Here is a 14,238-nt window from a genome sequence, read left to right on the forward strand (position 1 = left end):
TCCTTTTGTCTTGTTTAGTGCTGAAGTAATCACCTTATCTAAAATCTAAATCCTCCTTAAAATGTATAATTTGTTGATGGATTGTTGGAATTATCTGGGCCATCTTATCAAAAGAGTAAGGCCAGTAAATACATCTGTTTACATCCGTAAAGTCACCAGATGTACTTGTACTTCGAGGGCTGTTACATCAAAATGTTGACTCTGTGTGTGTTCATCAGGACACTTGTGACCTGGCTGTTTACTCATTCTTAGTCATTTTGAACTACATCATGTACTTAAACTAGGGCTGTGACTTTATAATGGCGGTGGGGTTCGTATTTGAACCTTAATGAGTTTTTTGAATTGACAATATACAGCACATCAAACCATCTAAAGTAGTTTACCTTGTGATCCAGCAGAGGGCACTGACTATCTGCTTGACCTATTGCATGACCTCTTGACCTTCCAGTAAAGTGACCCAACAAATATGGAGGACCCGAGAAAAAAGCTCCCGCCTACACAACCGAGAAGAAGAGCGTGGAAGTGTTGCTCACCATAGACACATCAAATATATTTGAGCAAAATATGTCATATTTTTCCAAACTTGATTTTTGTAAAAAGGGGTAACCCTCAGAAAAGACCGCTCAACGTTATTTTTCCGTCACGCAGAATGTTTTTCTATCAACTTGTATCAAGTACAGTGAAAACATACGGGGGGAGAATTTATGACGAAAAAATATTGGCTGAATCGCCATCTTTGCCCTGACCTTGTGTTCACACCTCCTCGCGACTAATCCAGCTTCAGGCCTCTGGTTTCCATGTTAATGCCATAATTCCAAAAAAGCCTGACAACCCAACCCTGCAGGTGTTGAGTTGAAATGGTGTGGACAGAAGCATTCATATGTTTGTGTGTGCGTGAGAGACAAGGAACTGGAGAGACAGAAAAGGAGCATGCAAATATCTATGAAATACAGATTAGTACACGCTCACCCGAAAAAACTGCCCGTAAAGAGGAAAACCCCTAAATTATATTATTGGTCTCAAATGCTCTTTCACAAAAATAGGACATATTACTGTAGGCACTACGATCAAAGGAAATAATCTTTGCGTAAAGTGCTGTTTCACCAGTTCTCATGGTGGGAAGAAAAGTTAAGTCACATGGAAAAATGACCCAAAGCCTATCAATTTTGCTCAGTGAAGCAAAATAAAGTTAAGTCAGAGCAACAAGCGCCTTTGTGTGTTAAAATGGTTGAATCCAGAATGCTCAAAGGACGTCTGGAGCAAGGTTTTAAATGATCCAGCTCCATATATTCCTGTTAACTGGCAGCATGAATATACTGAGCCACGGAATGAGGATGTGTTCATGTGTGTGGGCATTCAGTGATGTGAAGGATTTGTGTGTCAGCAAAGTTGGGACAACTAAGGTCCAGCTCTACCTATTCCATCACTCAGCACAGTGGCAGGCCCAGAGAGCCATGCAACCCCCAGTTACACACCCCTGCCAGAGCGTCACACAGATGAGGACAGACGGCAAATCCCAAACATGCTTTTTCAATCACTCAAATGGGGCGGCTTCTTGACAGCAGCCCCATCAACTCGCACAGGCTCTGTGCACATGCAGTGTGCCACTCTGACCACTACAAAGTGTTCAACTATTTTTAGGAGAAAGCAGATGAGAAGTCCTCAGAGGAGGTGTGATAGACCGGCAGGCTGGGGCGGTACCACAGCATGCTCAACGTATGAGTAACTGGTCGCAGTTTTGGTTTTGCCATGATTGTATCCTGTGATTAGCATTTGAGAAGTTGGGAAACTGAACAAGAAAATAATTGCAAGATTAAATAGTAATGAAATAAATTGCCTGGAACCCTGGAATAAAATATACACAGTATACAGATTTTTTTTTTTTTTTTTTTTTTTTTTTTTTTATAAATAACACATGAATTCCTGATTAATAGTGATTTAGAAAATGTTCAGCAATACCAAAGCCAATACAGGTTGTGGTATCTGAGAGCCCCCAACCTGACTCCTACTGACCTTCATCTGCTGCTTTGTCTTATTTGGTAATAAACTACAATGAACACTGACCAAACACAGTAAATCCTTGTTTAATAGATCATTCTCACTTGCCATGGTCTCTCCGTCTAGAGCTAAAAATAGTTCAGAAGCATGATGGACTGTTTCTATGTACAGTGAATGTATGAAACACAAGACAAATTCTGTGGTGCCTTTATGGACATCCATGCCTGCTTGCATTATCTGCAGATGAAAAACCAATTTGGACCATATGAATAATAATATTCTACATGTTTAACCCTATCATATAACATCCATTTCGTTTAAATGGTCTCAGCTGGATCTCTGTTGATCGATTTCACATGCACAGCGGGTCTCTGGAGGATCTCTATGGATTTTCCAGCTGCCCTCCCAAAAGATCCATTGTGATTCCTACCAGAAAGGCTTTGCCTGAGGAAAGCATGGAAAACAGTCATCATTTCACCATCTCCTTATATACCTGGCTCCCGTTCTGTAAGCCACGTTACCTCATGGCTGTATTGTCATTCCAGACATGGTTTTATTGACCCCAAAAGACGTGTATTGGTCTTTCTTTGGCAGCTCTAGAACTCTAGGCATGCGTTTTAGAGTAGGATTTCCTGCTGGAAATCTTTAACAGGTTTTAAATTAGAGTTAAATAACAATGAAATGTTAGTTGGAACATGAGAGGGACGAGCTGTATTGCATTAACAGGAGCTTTTACAAGTGTGAGTGTGTGCAGACGCAGCTGATTGCTCCTAACACTAGATCCACTTTCGGACAAGTGATTATGTAAATTCACGTTAGCTTTCTCTGCCCCAAAGGTGCATTTATCATCGGCTTTGCTGCATATGAAACGACTGCAATGAAGTGTCAATTAATAGGACTCCATAAACACAATGATAAGGGTCTGTTCTTTGCTGAGTCTAGATTATTGATTTTGGAGCCGTGAGCCGAGGTAGACTGATTAGAGTGGTATGAGGTCAGAGAAAAAAAAATAAAACGAATGCTAAGTCCTGCTTTTAATCAATTAAAATTATGGCTCAGTTTGAAATTAAATAAATCCTCACAATAAAACCACCACGAGGTTCACTGTGTGCGCCATCCGCCACGCACTGGTAAATACAAATCCATCAGATCCTGACTATAACTGTTGTTCTGTCATTTTAGTTAGAGAAATATCTGCTGTAATTATTTGTCCACCTCAGTTAATTCCAGCATCTGACAATCTTACACCACAAACAAAGCTAGCAGGAAACTATGATGATTGGTCAAATTTGCAGAAAAGTTGCAATGATTGGACAAATTATGCAGAGTCCAGAGGGATTCATTTAGAGCTTGAACAACATGCCTACATAATCAATTCTATTATGTAAATAGGTAGTTTTGCAAGGAGACCATTGATGTGTTGCATCATGCATAAAATAAGACTTTATCCAATTAAGCCAGAACCCAGTTCTCAGAAATGTGGTAATTCTTTAAACAGATTTCAAATCAAACTGTGCTCCTTATTAGTGATGGGCAATCTCCGCCATATTATTTGTGTGTCTATCTGGGATCGGGGGAGGCGCATAGAAACAGCTGTTTATGGTCTCTCTCTCTCGCTCTCTCTCTCTCTCTCGCTCTCTCTCTCGCCTAAAGTTTTATTTACATGAAAACCATGAAAAAACAAGAGGGCTAAGAAACTAACATGCTGTGTCCATCTGTCAACAGAGCAACCACACACAATAAACAAATCAGTCCCCAGTTGCATTGGTCGGAGTGCGTGTGTGTAGATAGACACTATCTACGTAAAACAGTTTGATTGACATTGACTTAAAAAAACTAAAGCTTTAACTTTGGTTTTACTTTCATATCTCAGGCAAATCACATCACTGATAACACTGTGCTCAAACAACACTATTGCATTCTGATAGGTGGTCGTATTATTTTGTTCACCCCATTCCTATAAATGAGACCAGGCTAGCTTTGCATAATGGAACGTAGTTTCACACAAACTGATGATCAGTTAATTTAGTTGAATCAACACCTCAAAAATGTACTTTCAACAAAAACTGAACATTACAACCTTCACGAGGGAAGGATTTATTGAAGGACTGCTGCATTAGACTGGATTAGTTTTTGCAGTGTGTACCCAATAAATTGGCAACTGAGTGCATATTACCCCTTAAAAAGTCGTAATGTTTTCCAGTTCTCATAAATTTTCCTCATAAAATATGCTTTTATTCATGAATTGGTCTCACATTTGAATCCACAGTATCCTTGATTTAACATTAGCATTTTAACCATCATAAAAATACAAATATTGAGCACACTTGTCGATGCCAACCACGTATATCAATTGTCTGTCAAAGAAAATGGCTTTGTGTGACTGCATGTCCCTTTTTCAATACACTGTTAAGTTTGCATGAAGAAGTCCACTAAGATATAATTGTAATGTCTTTATCAGATCCCTCCCCAGCAGCTGAAATGAAATTACACGCTTAATGTTGACAATTAGCTATCGTGGCCTAACACTCCTCAATAATTGACTACAGGTGATTAAGCACTAAGAAATGCATTAAACCCTGCTCTTGCAATGACCCTCCCCTTTGGGATTCCACACCTTTGAACCCTCCATCATACATTTTTTCCACTGCCAAGGACGTTATGTTTTCATCTGCATTTGTTCGTTAACGTTTGTTTGTCTGTTAGTCAGCAGAATTTCACAAAAAGTACTGGATGGCTTACCACAATATATATATATGTGTGTGTAGGCTGATTTAATGAGCCATTCGCAGTTTCACTGTACCGGCCGTGTGTACTTAGACTTGCATGGCTAAATCTTTAAGACAAGCATATGCTACTGGCATATATATATATATATATATATATATATATATATATATATACACACACACACATACATATATATGGGTGAGGGGGGAAAAATAATTCAATTTCGGTGCTGATATGGATCGGGGATGATCCAGTAATATTTTTTTTGACTTTCTTTAACATTGTGAGAATGACTATTAGGCCTTGGGGGGGGTATGCACTCTTCCGAGTTTCCATTAGATTTATTATGGCTTCTTCAGAATGAACCATGCAGCAATGTTTGTTTTCTGCTGTGCATATATATCATGTTCTTCCACTGTAAGGTTAATAAGCTTTTACATCTGATCGAATGCGATTTCTAACTTCAACTGTGACAACACAAGCTCCAGCTTTCTAAAATCACAGTCAAAGGCCAAATCACTTAATTGCTTTGTGATGATTCCTAATTGTCTAAGCTAATGCAATCACTTGCCAACAGAAACAAAAAGTAATTTCCATCCCTCCCTCTGGTTTTCATATCAAGTTTAATCTATTGAGTCTTTTCGTAAAGCTTTGTACATGGAAGATTTAAAAAAACTGTGTATAGTTCAGCTTCATTTATCATAGTCCCAACATTTTGATTCCCCCGAAAAAGGAAAATTTTATTTCACGGCTAAAGAAGCGCACGTTCAGGTCATAAAATATGAAAGTAATATGGGAAGTTGTGTTTGATGATGATAAAGCTCTGCAAAACATAAAAGCCAACGTAAGGCTTATCATAAACTCGTCTGTACATCAGCATAAGATGATAATCCGAAGACGGGAGCTTGATCCATCTCTGTTATGGCTGCTGGAACTGGCTGGGTCACCAACATAAGATAACAGTCATCAGTTATACAAGAGCAGAAGCTGCCTGCGCAGTACACTAATCAGATAAAACGGGTCTGCTTGCTGGCAGCACCTCAGCTGGGGTGTCCTATCTGTGCGAGAGAGACCGATAGACCTGTTAGGGTCTGACAGCGGGAGACGCAGTTTTTTGTCTGATGCGTCTGCATGTCGGCTGAGCTGAGATACAGCGAGCCCGCCAGAGCCAGAGGGGGGAAAGAGGAAAGACAGCGAATGTGTTAGTGGCTCTTTGTAGCGAAAGGAGATGATGCACACAGCACTGAGCACATATCTACCGGCAAAAACATAAAACAGCCAGTGCTGGTGCAGACTAAGAAGGTAGTTTCCAGGGAGGGGGAGGGGGTTGTGCTGTTGATGAGCCATGGTGGACAGACGGTGTTGGCCAGAGAGATAGAATAGGAGAGGGGGAGACAGAGATGGACAAAAAAAAACAAAAGGCATGTGTCACGTGGGTCCAGAGTCGCTGATAGATGTGATGTGCAGCGTGGCGCAAAGGCAGCGGTTCAGGTAGAAAAGGCTTCCCTTTGTGATGCAGATGACGACGCAATCAGCCCTGCTTTGTCTCGGCCGATGGGCTCTGCTCCCGGGGACATTGAGAGCCAGACAATAATCCGGTGGGTTTGTGTTCTCCGGGCACACTCATAAAGGCAGTGTCACAGTACCTGGGGTGTGTGTGGTTGGGGCTCTCTGAAACGAGGTCTGACCTCTCTCAGGGTACACTCTCCCTCCTCCTCCCTCTGTCTCCCATTCTCACTGCGTCCTAGCTCAGTAGCTGACTTTGCTGCGTTGAATATTATATGCGCCATATTGTTAATGTGAATGACTCAACATTCACATGAAGGATGTGACAGGAGCGAGGGGGTGGGGGTCACATTGATCAGTCCATCTCCACTGTTCAAGCAAACTCAATTATCATTTTGAGAATAATGAACAACAGTTTTCCTGCCTTGATGAAAGAGTGGGAATAAACAGTGACAAAGACATAAAAAACATTGATTCCACATAATGGCTGAGACTTCGGACAAATTAAGTAGGCAGCATAAAGAATTCACACAGCAAATGAGACCTAGATGTTGTGGGGCCATTTTGATTGTGAGTGCTTATGGGTTGCCTGTTATGAATAATGTCTGGAAATACATTTCACTGCCCCATAATGATTTCTATTCCCAAAGGGTTAGGATGAATCAGGATCTCTCCTAATAAATACGACTTAACAAGAGACTGCACATTGCCAATTAACGTGCTAATTAAGATAGCAGGATATAAGAACATCCTTGATCTAGATTCATGTGTACAATACCAGAGGTTACATGGAGGTAAAGCAAGTTTATTCCGTAACTATGCATTTATCCCATCTGATCTCTTTCAGTAGAAAGAAAATATCACATGGATGCATGCAAGAAAAACAAAATTGCAGACCGATAAAACACCTGACTCTCACTAAATAATGCATATACATTATTACAAAATGAATTTTCATTGCTAATATGTACCTCAAAATGTAGGGAAAGTCCAGACAAAGTATTCAAAATTCAATTTGTGTATAATTGGCATTAACAACCCTAATATCCGGTGAAAATGGGTTGGTACAGCTTTTTATCTTCATGTGTTTAAGATACGATGACACTGTAGATTAAGAAATCCTTTCAGAGGTCCCTCGCCAACTCAAACACGTATGCACTTGTGATTTCCTAATTGTTGTGAACCCAATCCACAATAATTCCTGTGTCCATGCAAGTAGAAACTGCTGCCGTCAAATTAATTATTTCTTTAAGAAATTAACAGATGTGAACAAAATTAGCAACATTTCTAGAGTACATGGCAATTTGTCGTCATAATTTGTAGTACCTGATGTAATGAATTGATGAGGTATAGGCTTCTGTTTGATTAACTGGTGACTGAAACAAATAAATTATACACAAGTACACCCTTTTGGGATCTATGTACAGTGTGATTCCTCTCCTCCCCTGGTCCTTTGCATTGATCTATCACATATTTCCAAAAGCTAATAACTTGCAGTCACAACACAAAATCTAATCATAATACGGCACATTATACAGCACATACTGCATTATAGCAAAAAGCTTCACAGCAAAATAATCAGTGGTAATTTAAGACCGAGCATGCTTTAAATCAAAACCATGCATCTGACAAGGGTGATACATGGAATACATCAGGAATTGCACTGGCTGAACACAGTGATTTAAATTTTTTCTTGTGCCAATTTTTTAAAGCCTAAAAAGCACCTAGGGAGAGCAATGCACGCCATATTTATTTTTGAAAGAAACCAACTCTATTCAGTTGCTGGTTACGGTCATACACTGTCAGCATTGCGCTGCATATCGAAAGACTTGAAACACCTGTCGACATAAAAATATTTTCATTTTCTAAAAGTATCAAGTAACAGCCATATCTGACCAAACATCAAAAAGGTCTGATTACAGCTGAAAGAGGCAAACAAATGATAAACACCTTAATTTTTAGGGAAAATAAAAATACAAAAAAGTGTCAAACAATTCTACACCAAAGATATCTCACAATGTTCAGTCTGTGAAGGTTGTGCATTGTGATTTAGTTGGATTCAGGGTTTGGCCTCTGAAGTAATTCATTAGGTTATATTATGTTTTTAATTTACAATGTATGTATAATGTGTTACCCAGTGTGGTAGTTAAATTCGGAACTCAAGTAAGCTGATCCCAAGACGTTTCCTCTCTTAAGTCTGTGGTATGCTCATGGTAGTGAACTCAAGCAAATTTCACTCAAACGTGATTCATTATACGAGCTCGTAGATCTGTAGTAATGCTACAGCAACAACCAGAACCAAAGTCATGTGCTGAGTAGATGTGTACATTTTTCAAGCGGACACTGGGACATCAGTGTGTTGTGTCAAGCTACCAAGCAATGCCAGTAGAGCATGACCAATATAACGCTGAATGATTTTATTGGCCAATATTAGCTTATCAGACATATATTATGTCTTGACCAACATCTAAACGTTTTTTACGGAACATAAAGCAATAAAAATAAATGTATATTTGTAGTCCGTGGGAATGTGACAGGAACAATAAAACCTTTAGCAAAACCTATCATCTTCACCTCAAATGGACCAACAACCCGCAGCAACGTTTAAAGAGCGAGAACAGAATCAATTTCAAAAAAATTTACCAAAATTGTTATCGGCATTTGGGCCAAAAATCAGTCACACTCTGGTTGCCATCCACAAATTTAAAGAACCACTAATACGATTCCACACAAGATTTCCATTTTAGTCAAATATGTCATAACTCACACCTTATTCAGTTTCACTGTGTAACGCTGTCAGGTTACAACATGGCCCATTTATTGATTTTCTACTGTTACACAAGCCTTTCCAGGTCAACAGAAGTGATATCCTGACGCCATATTAATGTACTTGAGTACTGTTTTGAATCCTCAATTTAATTTCTTGATTTCTTTCATCAAATATGTTCCACAAGCTAAAATGCCTTTTTAGCATCAAGTGTAGAGGGCAAATATGTTTGGGTTGGAGCAGTTAAAGGCAGGAGAGTATGAAGAGCTGGCTCGTGTCAGTGAACCGCAGCAGTGTCAAACAGCTGAAAGTATGGAAACAGTGTCAAACAGCCCATAATTTCTTGAACCAAGTCCGTAGTTAAATTCGCCAAGCAAACTGCAGCCAGCAGCAACATATGCGACTATTTTGCTTGTAGAGCAAGATGGGTAAAAAACCTTCAATTTCAAAATAGTGTGTCAAGGTTTTAATAAAGGAAATATCCCATAATAACTGTTGTCATGTTTAACTTTTACATTATAAACTTTTTGATTAAGGTCTAGGGCTAGTACATACTGTACAATAACCACAATGAAGAAAAGCAGCCTGGTACCAATGTCAGTAACCCTATGCCTGGCAGAGAGTGCTACATTTTCTTAAGCAATGCATTGATACTTCTGCCCCAATCTCACCCAAAGGTAGACACAGAAGTCTCTGAAATGTGACACTCCCCTTCAAGTGAAACAACTGGTACCAGCACTAATTGAAATTTTGCATGCAAAGTGACAATGCCCAGGCCCTCGGCAGCATGGATTAGGGCTTGAATAGAGACAGATTCTTTGTGAAAGCCTACTGTGGCGGTTGGCGTGCAGGCGAGCTCCCTGCATCTGCTCATTGGGTGGACTGAGAAAACACTGGATTGTATACGGTCACTCATTTTACCTTTATCTAATCCTATTTCTGAGCCCGCCTCTGTTCCATCTTTTGTTACACTTCCACAAAACACAATGCTTCCATGTTACACTCACATGTCTGTGCCTTACAAAACAATTCCGGTTAAAAACAGTTTCCAATTTTGCATATGAAAGCATCTTTACCAAACTTTTCAAGAATTTCTTAGAATTACCAATCGTACAGTACGTATCAGGCTGCCGCGTTCTGTGCATGAAAGGGGTACAGTAAGGGTTAAGCAGAACACAAATGTAATATATGTAATTCTGTAAATTAAATCATTTTTTATTTTTTTATGAAAAATTTAAAAACATTAAATTTGTCAGTGTTTGCCGACTTTCAAATAAGTGGGCTCTGGCGCTTAACAGAGCACTGAAGGAATGCAGCACATATTGAAATGCAATCAAATCTGCGGGAAATTTTTTAAAGACTCCATGCTGTGATCTCATTCTAACCCACTTCAGCATCTTCTGCTGTGGTTTCTGTCCCATTATGTTCCCTTCAAAGCAAAAGCAAGAAAAAATGTGGTATCAAAGTGATCTATCATCCTGTTAACCCCAACAAAAACTTGCATACAAGTCTGGAGGAGGTTGTTGTTGTTGCATCATAGCAACACCAATCCTTCCGGAAAGCGTTTTCTGTATTTGCACAGTACAAACTGTAATACCAGAACAGGAGGGGGGTACAACACAGAAAAGCCAAACGATTCATCTCGTAAAATTCATCGCCTCAGAACAATGGAGGCTACTGCAGTTTTACAGCCGGGATGAATCTGAAAATTTCCACTCAACAAATTATATGAGTGCTGTTGTTGGTATGGCTGACGACAATTAATGGGTGGGCTAATGAAGAGATAAATCCACAGTGTGTTTTCATAGATATGTTTGACATGGCTAGGCTAATTTCCTTGGCAGCTCTACCTCCATTAATTTTCTAAAAGAGCCTGTCTCTTCCTGTTAACCGAACCAATAGGACATGGTATCTATGGCAGCTTACATTAACACTAATCAACAATTTAGAGTTGTTTCACATTCCACAGGGCAAATTAAATGCCTCTGAAAAACAGTTGAATGTCTCTAATAAATGAATGGATTCCATTTATATTTATCTAACATGGCAATTCTGACTGGACAGAGGGAATATAGTGGCATAGACTAAAATGAGATATGATGCTGAGGGAAAAGGTCACAAGCTAAAACTCAAACATTAGCATTGGGCTAATTGACAGTACATCAGACTTAACGTGGTTTGGGTTGTTGACATACTATCTGCAAAATGGTCACTTGGGCACAGCCAAGATTTTCTTAAATTTGGCCCCTCTTTTAATCCCCTAATCCGTTCCAGTATGGTTCATGCTTGATTCATTGATTATTTGTAGAACAAGTGGCCCTTTCATGTGTTTGTTCTACAGAACTCGCAGGAATCTGGGAGTTATGATTTCACAAATACTTTTCTCAATTTATATGCTATATTTCTCATAGTACACAGAGTTCTACTGCGATCATGAAAAATAAAAATGCAGCAGAACGGTGTTATTTAGTGAAAAATGTTCGTGGGTAAGAAACAGAAGAAATCGAAGATGTCGCTCTCCATTAAACAAATATAACAATAGGAGAAATGTAGTGTCCTGGCACTAAACATGTCAAAACGATCCACTGAAGGGTCCTTTTCTGTTGCATGCTGGGATGTGTTTTTTTTCTGGATTAGATCCGCAGTGACCTCTTTTTCAACCCTTTATTTCTCATACGTAAGCCATCCCTGAAACTTCATTGGATGGTCGGCTTCAGTGATTCACTGGGTAAAATGGAGGGGGGGGGTTAAACAGCGTTGACGACGGGACTAGCTGGTTTCGGAATCACAAAGTGAAGCAGTACGAGCCCGAAATGTATGGCAACGTGTTTCATACTGTGTTACCGTGTTCCTTAAGTAACATTAAATATCAACGCAACTTTTATACATCAAGCAATAGGTGTATATTATACAATGAAATAACTGAGGAGCCGAATGACTGTATGCTCTCAGCTTACAGATACGCTTCACAGTACATGCAGACAAACTGTAACCATGGCCATGTTTCCTCTTCAAAGAGAATGAGGCAACACGGGGAACTAGAATACTGTGTGGCGATTTGCTGTTGGTGAGCATGAATAAAAAGTACAGACTAAATAATCAATAGATATCATGAGTAATTAAAGAAAACAAATCCTATTAAAAATTAAGTACATATATATGTGACAAACGGCAGCAGTGCATATTTTTGCAGGACACATTTTCATGAACATCAAATGTAAATCCAGTCTATGTTAATATTAAATAATTGATTTACAAAACTGAGATGCAGAACTTGACATTATGGGATGATGGTAGTGTTAATACACACCAAATTTATTTTTTAATTATCATTGTAAATTGTATGAATTTAAAAAATATACATATAAAAAAAAAGGGATCCTCATTTGTGCAACTTAAAAAATACAATTCATGAATTGCATGAAATGTGTTCCTTGTATTGGTTTGGTTTTGGTTAACTGCCCAGACTGGACTTCATGAACATTTTCCATCAAATTATTGTTGTTGGGCAGCATCTAGTGATCAGTTCTTAAATAAAATTATGAAGCTTTGACCCAAATTTTAAAGCTATGACGCAATGTTAAGGCTTCCATTAATATTGTAATGTAGACTTTGGTTGTGTAACTACGTTGAAACCCTAAACAGAAGGAGTCGGTGGTAGTCTGCATAAATACACATGACATTTGTCAAAGTCTGTTCCAGACCCACATGAAAGTTGACAGGTCCTCTTTCCACAAGAATTTGGGACATTTGTATACACGTAGACTAAAAAATGATTCAACTTTAAAACTTGCAACTAAGTATTTATGCCTGTGTTTCTTTTTGTTGTTGTTGTCGTTTCATGCTGTGGCTGCACTCGGTTGAGTCTTTCCTGTAGTTTCTCATCTGTGCCTGTAATTATGAGGTTTAGTTAAACTGACCAGAGGAAGAGGACACGTTTTGCTTTCTGACATCCTCAAAATAACCTGAATGATGACCCAGTATGACTGGGCTGACACTTTCCATCCTTCGATGTGTCCAGAGCCTCCTGTTACAGGGAAACACTTGAATCCTGCTTCACAAAATCACATACTGCACACGGACACCCTGATGAAGGCATAAGCCGATGCGCGTTGGTGTATTTCAGAGCTTCAAGCCCATTGAAATAAAGGCCTTTTATATTTTGAGTGCCTGGACCTTGATTCTTCATGCCGTTAGTTTCATTTTTTGTTGTGTACTAAAGAAAATAATAATTTTTAGAAGATAGAAGGGCAAATACCACAGTGAAAGTGTGTCAGACATCTTAGCAACTAGTATGGTAAGACCACAACATTTATCTTTGAGTGTCCTGGCAAATTATAGAGATTAATTCCACCATGTTTCATTGTGTTGAGCCACGCTGCCTGCTTAGAGAAGCTTCACGTCCTTGAACACAACATAACAAGCGTACACTTAAAAGTTAAACCACAGGACGTGAGAAGTGTTTATTGACATTTACGGTTCTGGAAACTTGTTTGATAAAAAAATAAAAATTAAAAAAACGTAGCAACCTTTCCGTGTTTAACCCTCCAGTGTTGGACATCCAGGACACACCTGCACACACCTGACTGGGATGTTGTCGCCTCCTGACCCGGTGTAGCTGCTGTAGCTAGCTAACGTGACACAGGAAAACCCCCCGCAAATTAATTAAGCGCCGATAACTGCACCCGTTCACCTGCGGGGTGGATGCGGGAGCACGTTTTTTTTTTTACCCCCCCCCAAACATGCCCCACCATCACCGTGACCATCACCTGCCTGGTTTGAAGACGCGGGAACGCAACGGTGAAATAAACGAAATGAGCGAAACAGTTGATTCATTTTTAGCCGTTAGCGTTTTTAATTGACCACCATTCACGCGCTTTGTCTCTAACTCTGACCGCCGGGGTGACAGCGTTAGCTTACCTTCCACTGCTATGACGGCCGGTATGCTCCATAATATCCACAGAATATCCATTATCGGTCACTTTGAGGGCCCAGACAGTCACATAAAATAGGTCCAGAGAGCCATTGACAGCGGAGGCAGCGAGCGGACCGGCTCCTTCACCTCCAGCGCAGCGACGCCTGAGAGCGCAGAGAACTCAAATCTCAACCAAGTTTGGGCGAAACCAAAAAAACCACAGACGGAGGGGAGCGCGGCGCAGCGGGGACACGCAGCCCCGCGCTGTGGCGATGGATGAACCCCGCCGGTGTGCGGAGGGAGGACAACAACGCGCGTGTTT

At 39.9% G+C, this 14,238-nt stretch overlaps 1 protein-coding gene across 6 annotated transcripts in view; it reads right to left on the reverse strand.

Moving 5' to 3' along the window:
* The window catches only part of ephb2b (eph receptor B2b), a 116,678-nt gene extending 102,617 nt beyond the window's left edge, over positions 1-14,061 (reverse strand). For all 6 annotated transcript variants that reach the window (XM_020096742.2, XM_069532347.1, XM_020096740.2 and 3 more), the window contains exon 1: positions 13,922-14,061. In XM_020096742.2, the coding sequence (XP_019952301.1) occupies positions 13,922-13,973 (52 nt within the window). In that variant the 5' untranslated portion in view covers positions 13,974-14,061. The remainder of the gene's footprint in view (positions 1-13,921) is intronic.
* Positions 14,062-14,238: the final 177 nt, after the last annotated feature.

Source organism: Paralichthys olivaceus, chromosome 2 (genome assembly GCF_024713975.1).
Source record: "Paralichthys olivaceus isolate ysfri-2021 chromosome 2, ASM2471397v2, whole genome shotgun sequence".
In the NCBI taxonomy this organism is placed as follows: domain Eukaryota; kingdom Metazoa; phylum Chordata; class Actinopteri; order Pleuronectiformes; family Paralichthyidae; genus Paralichthys; species Paralichthys olivaceus.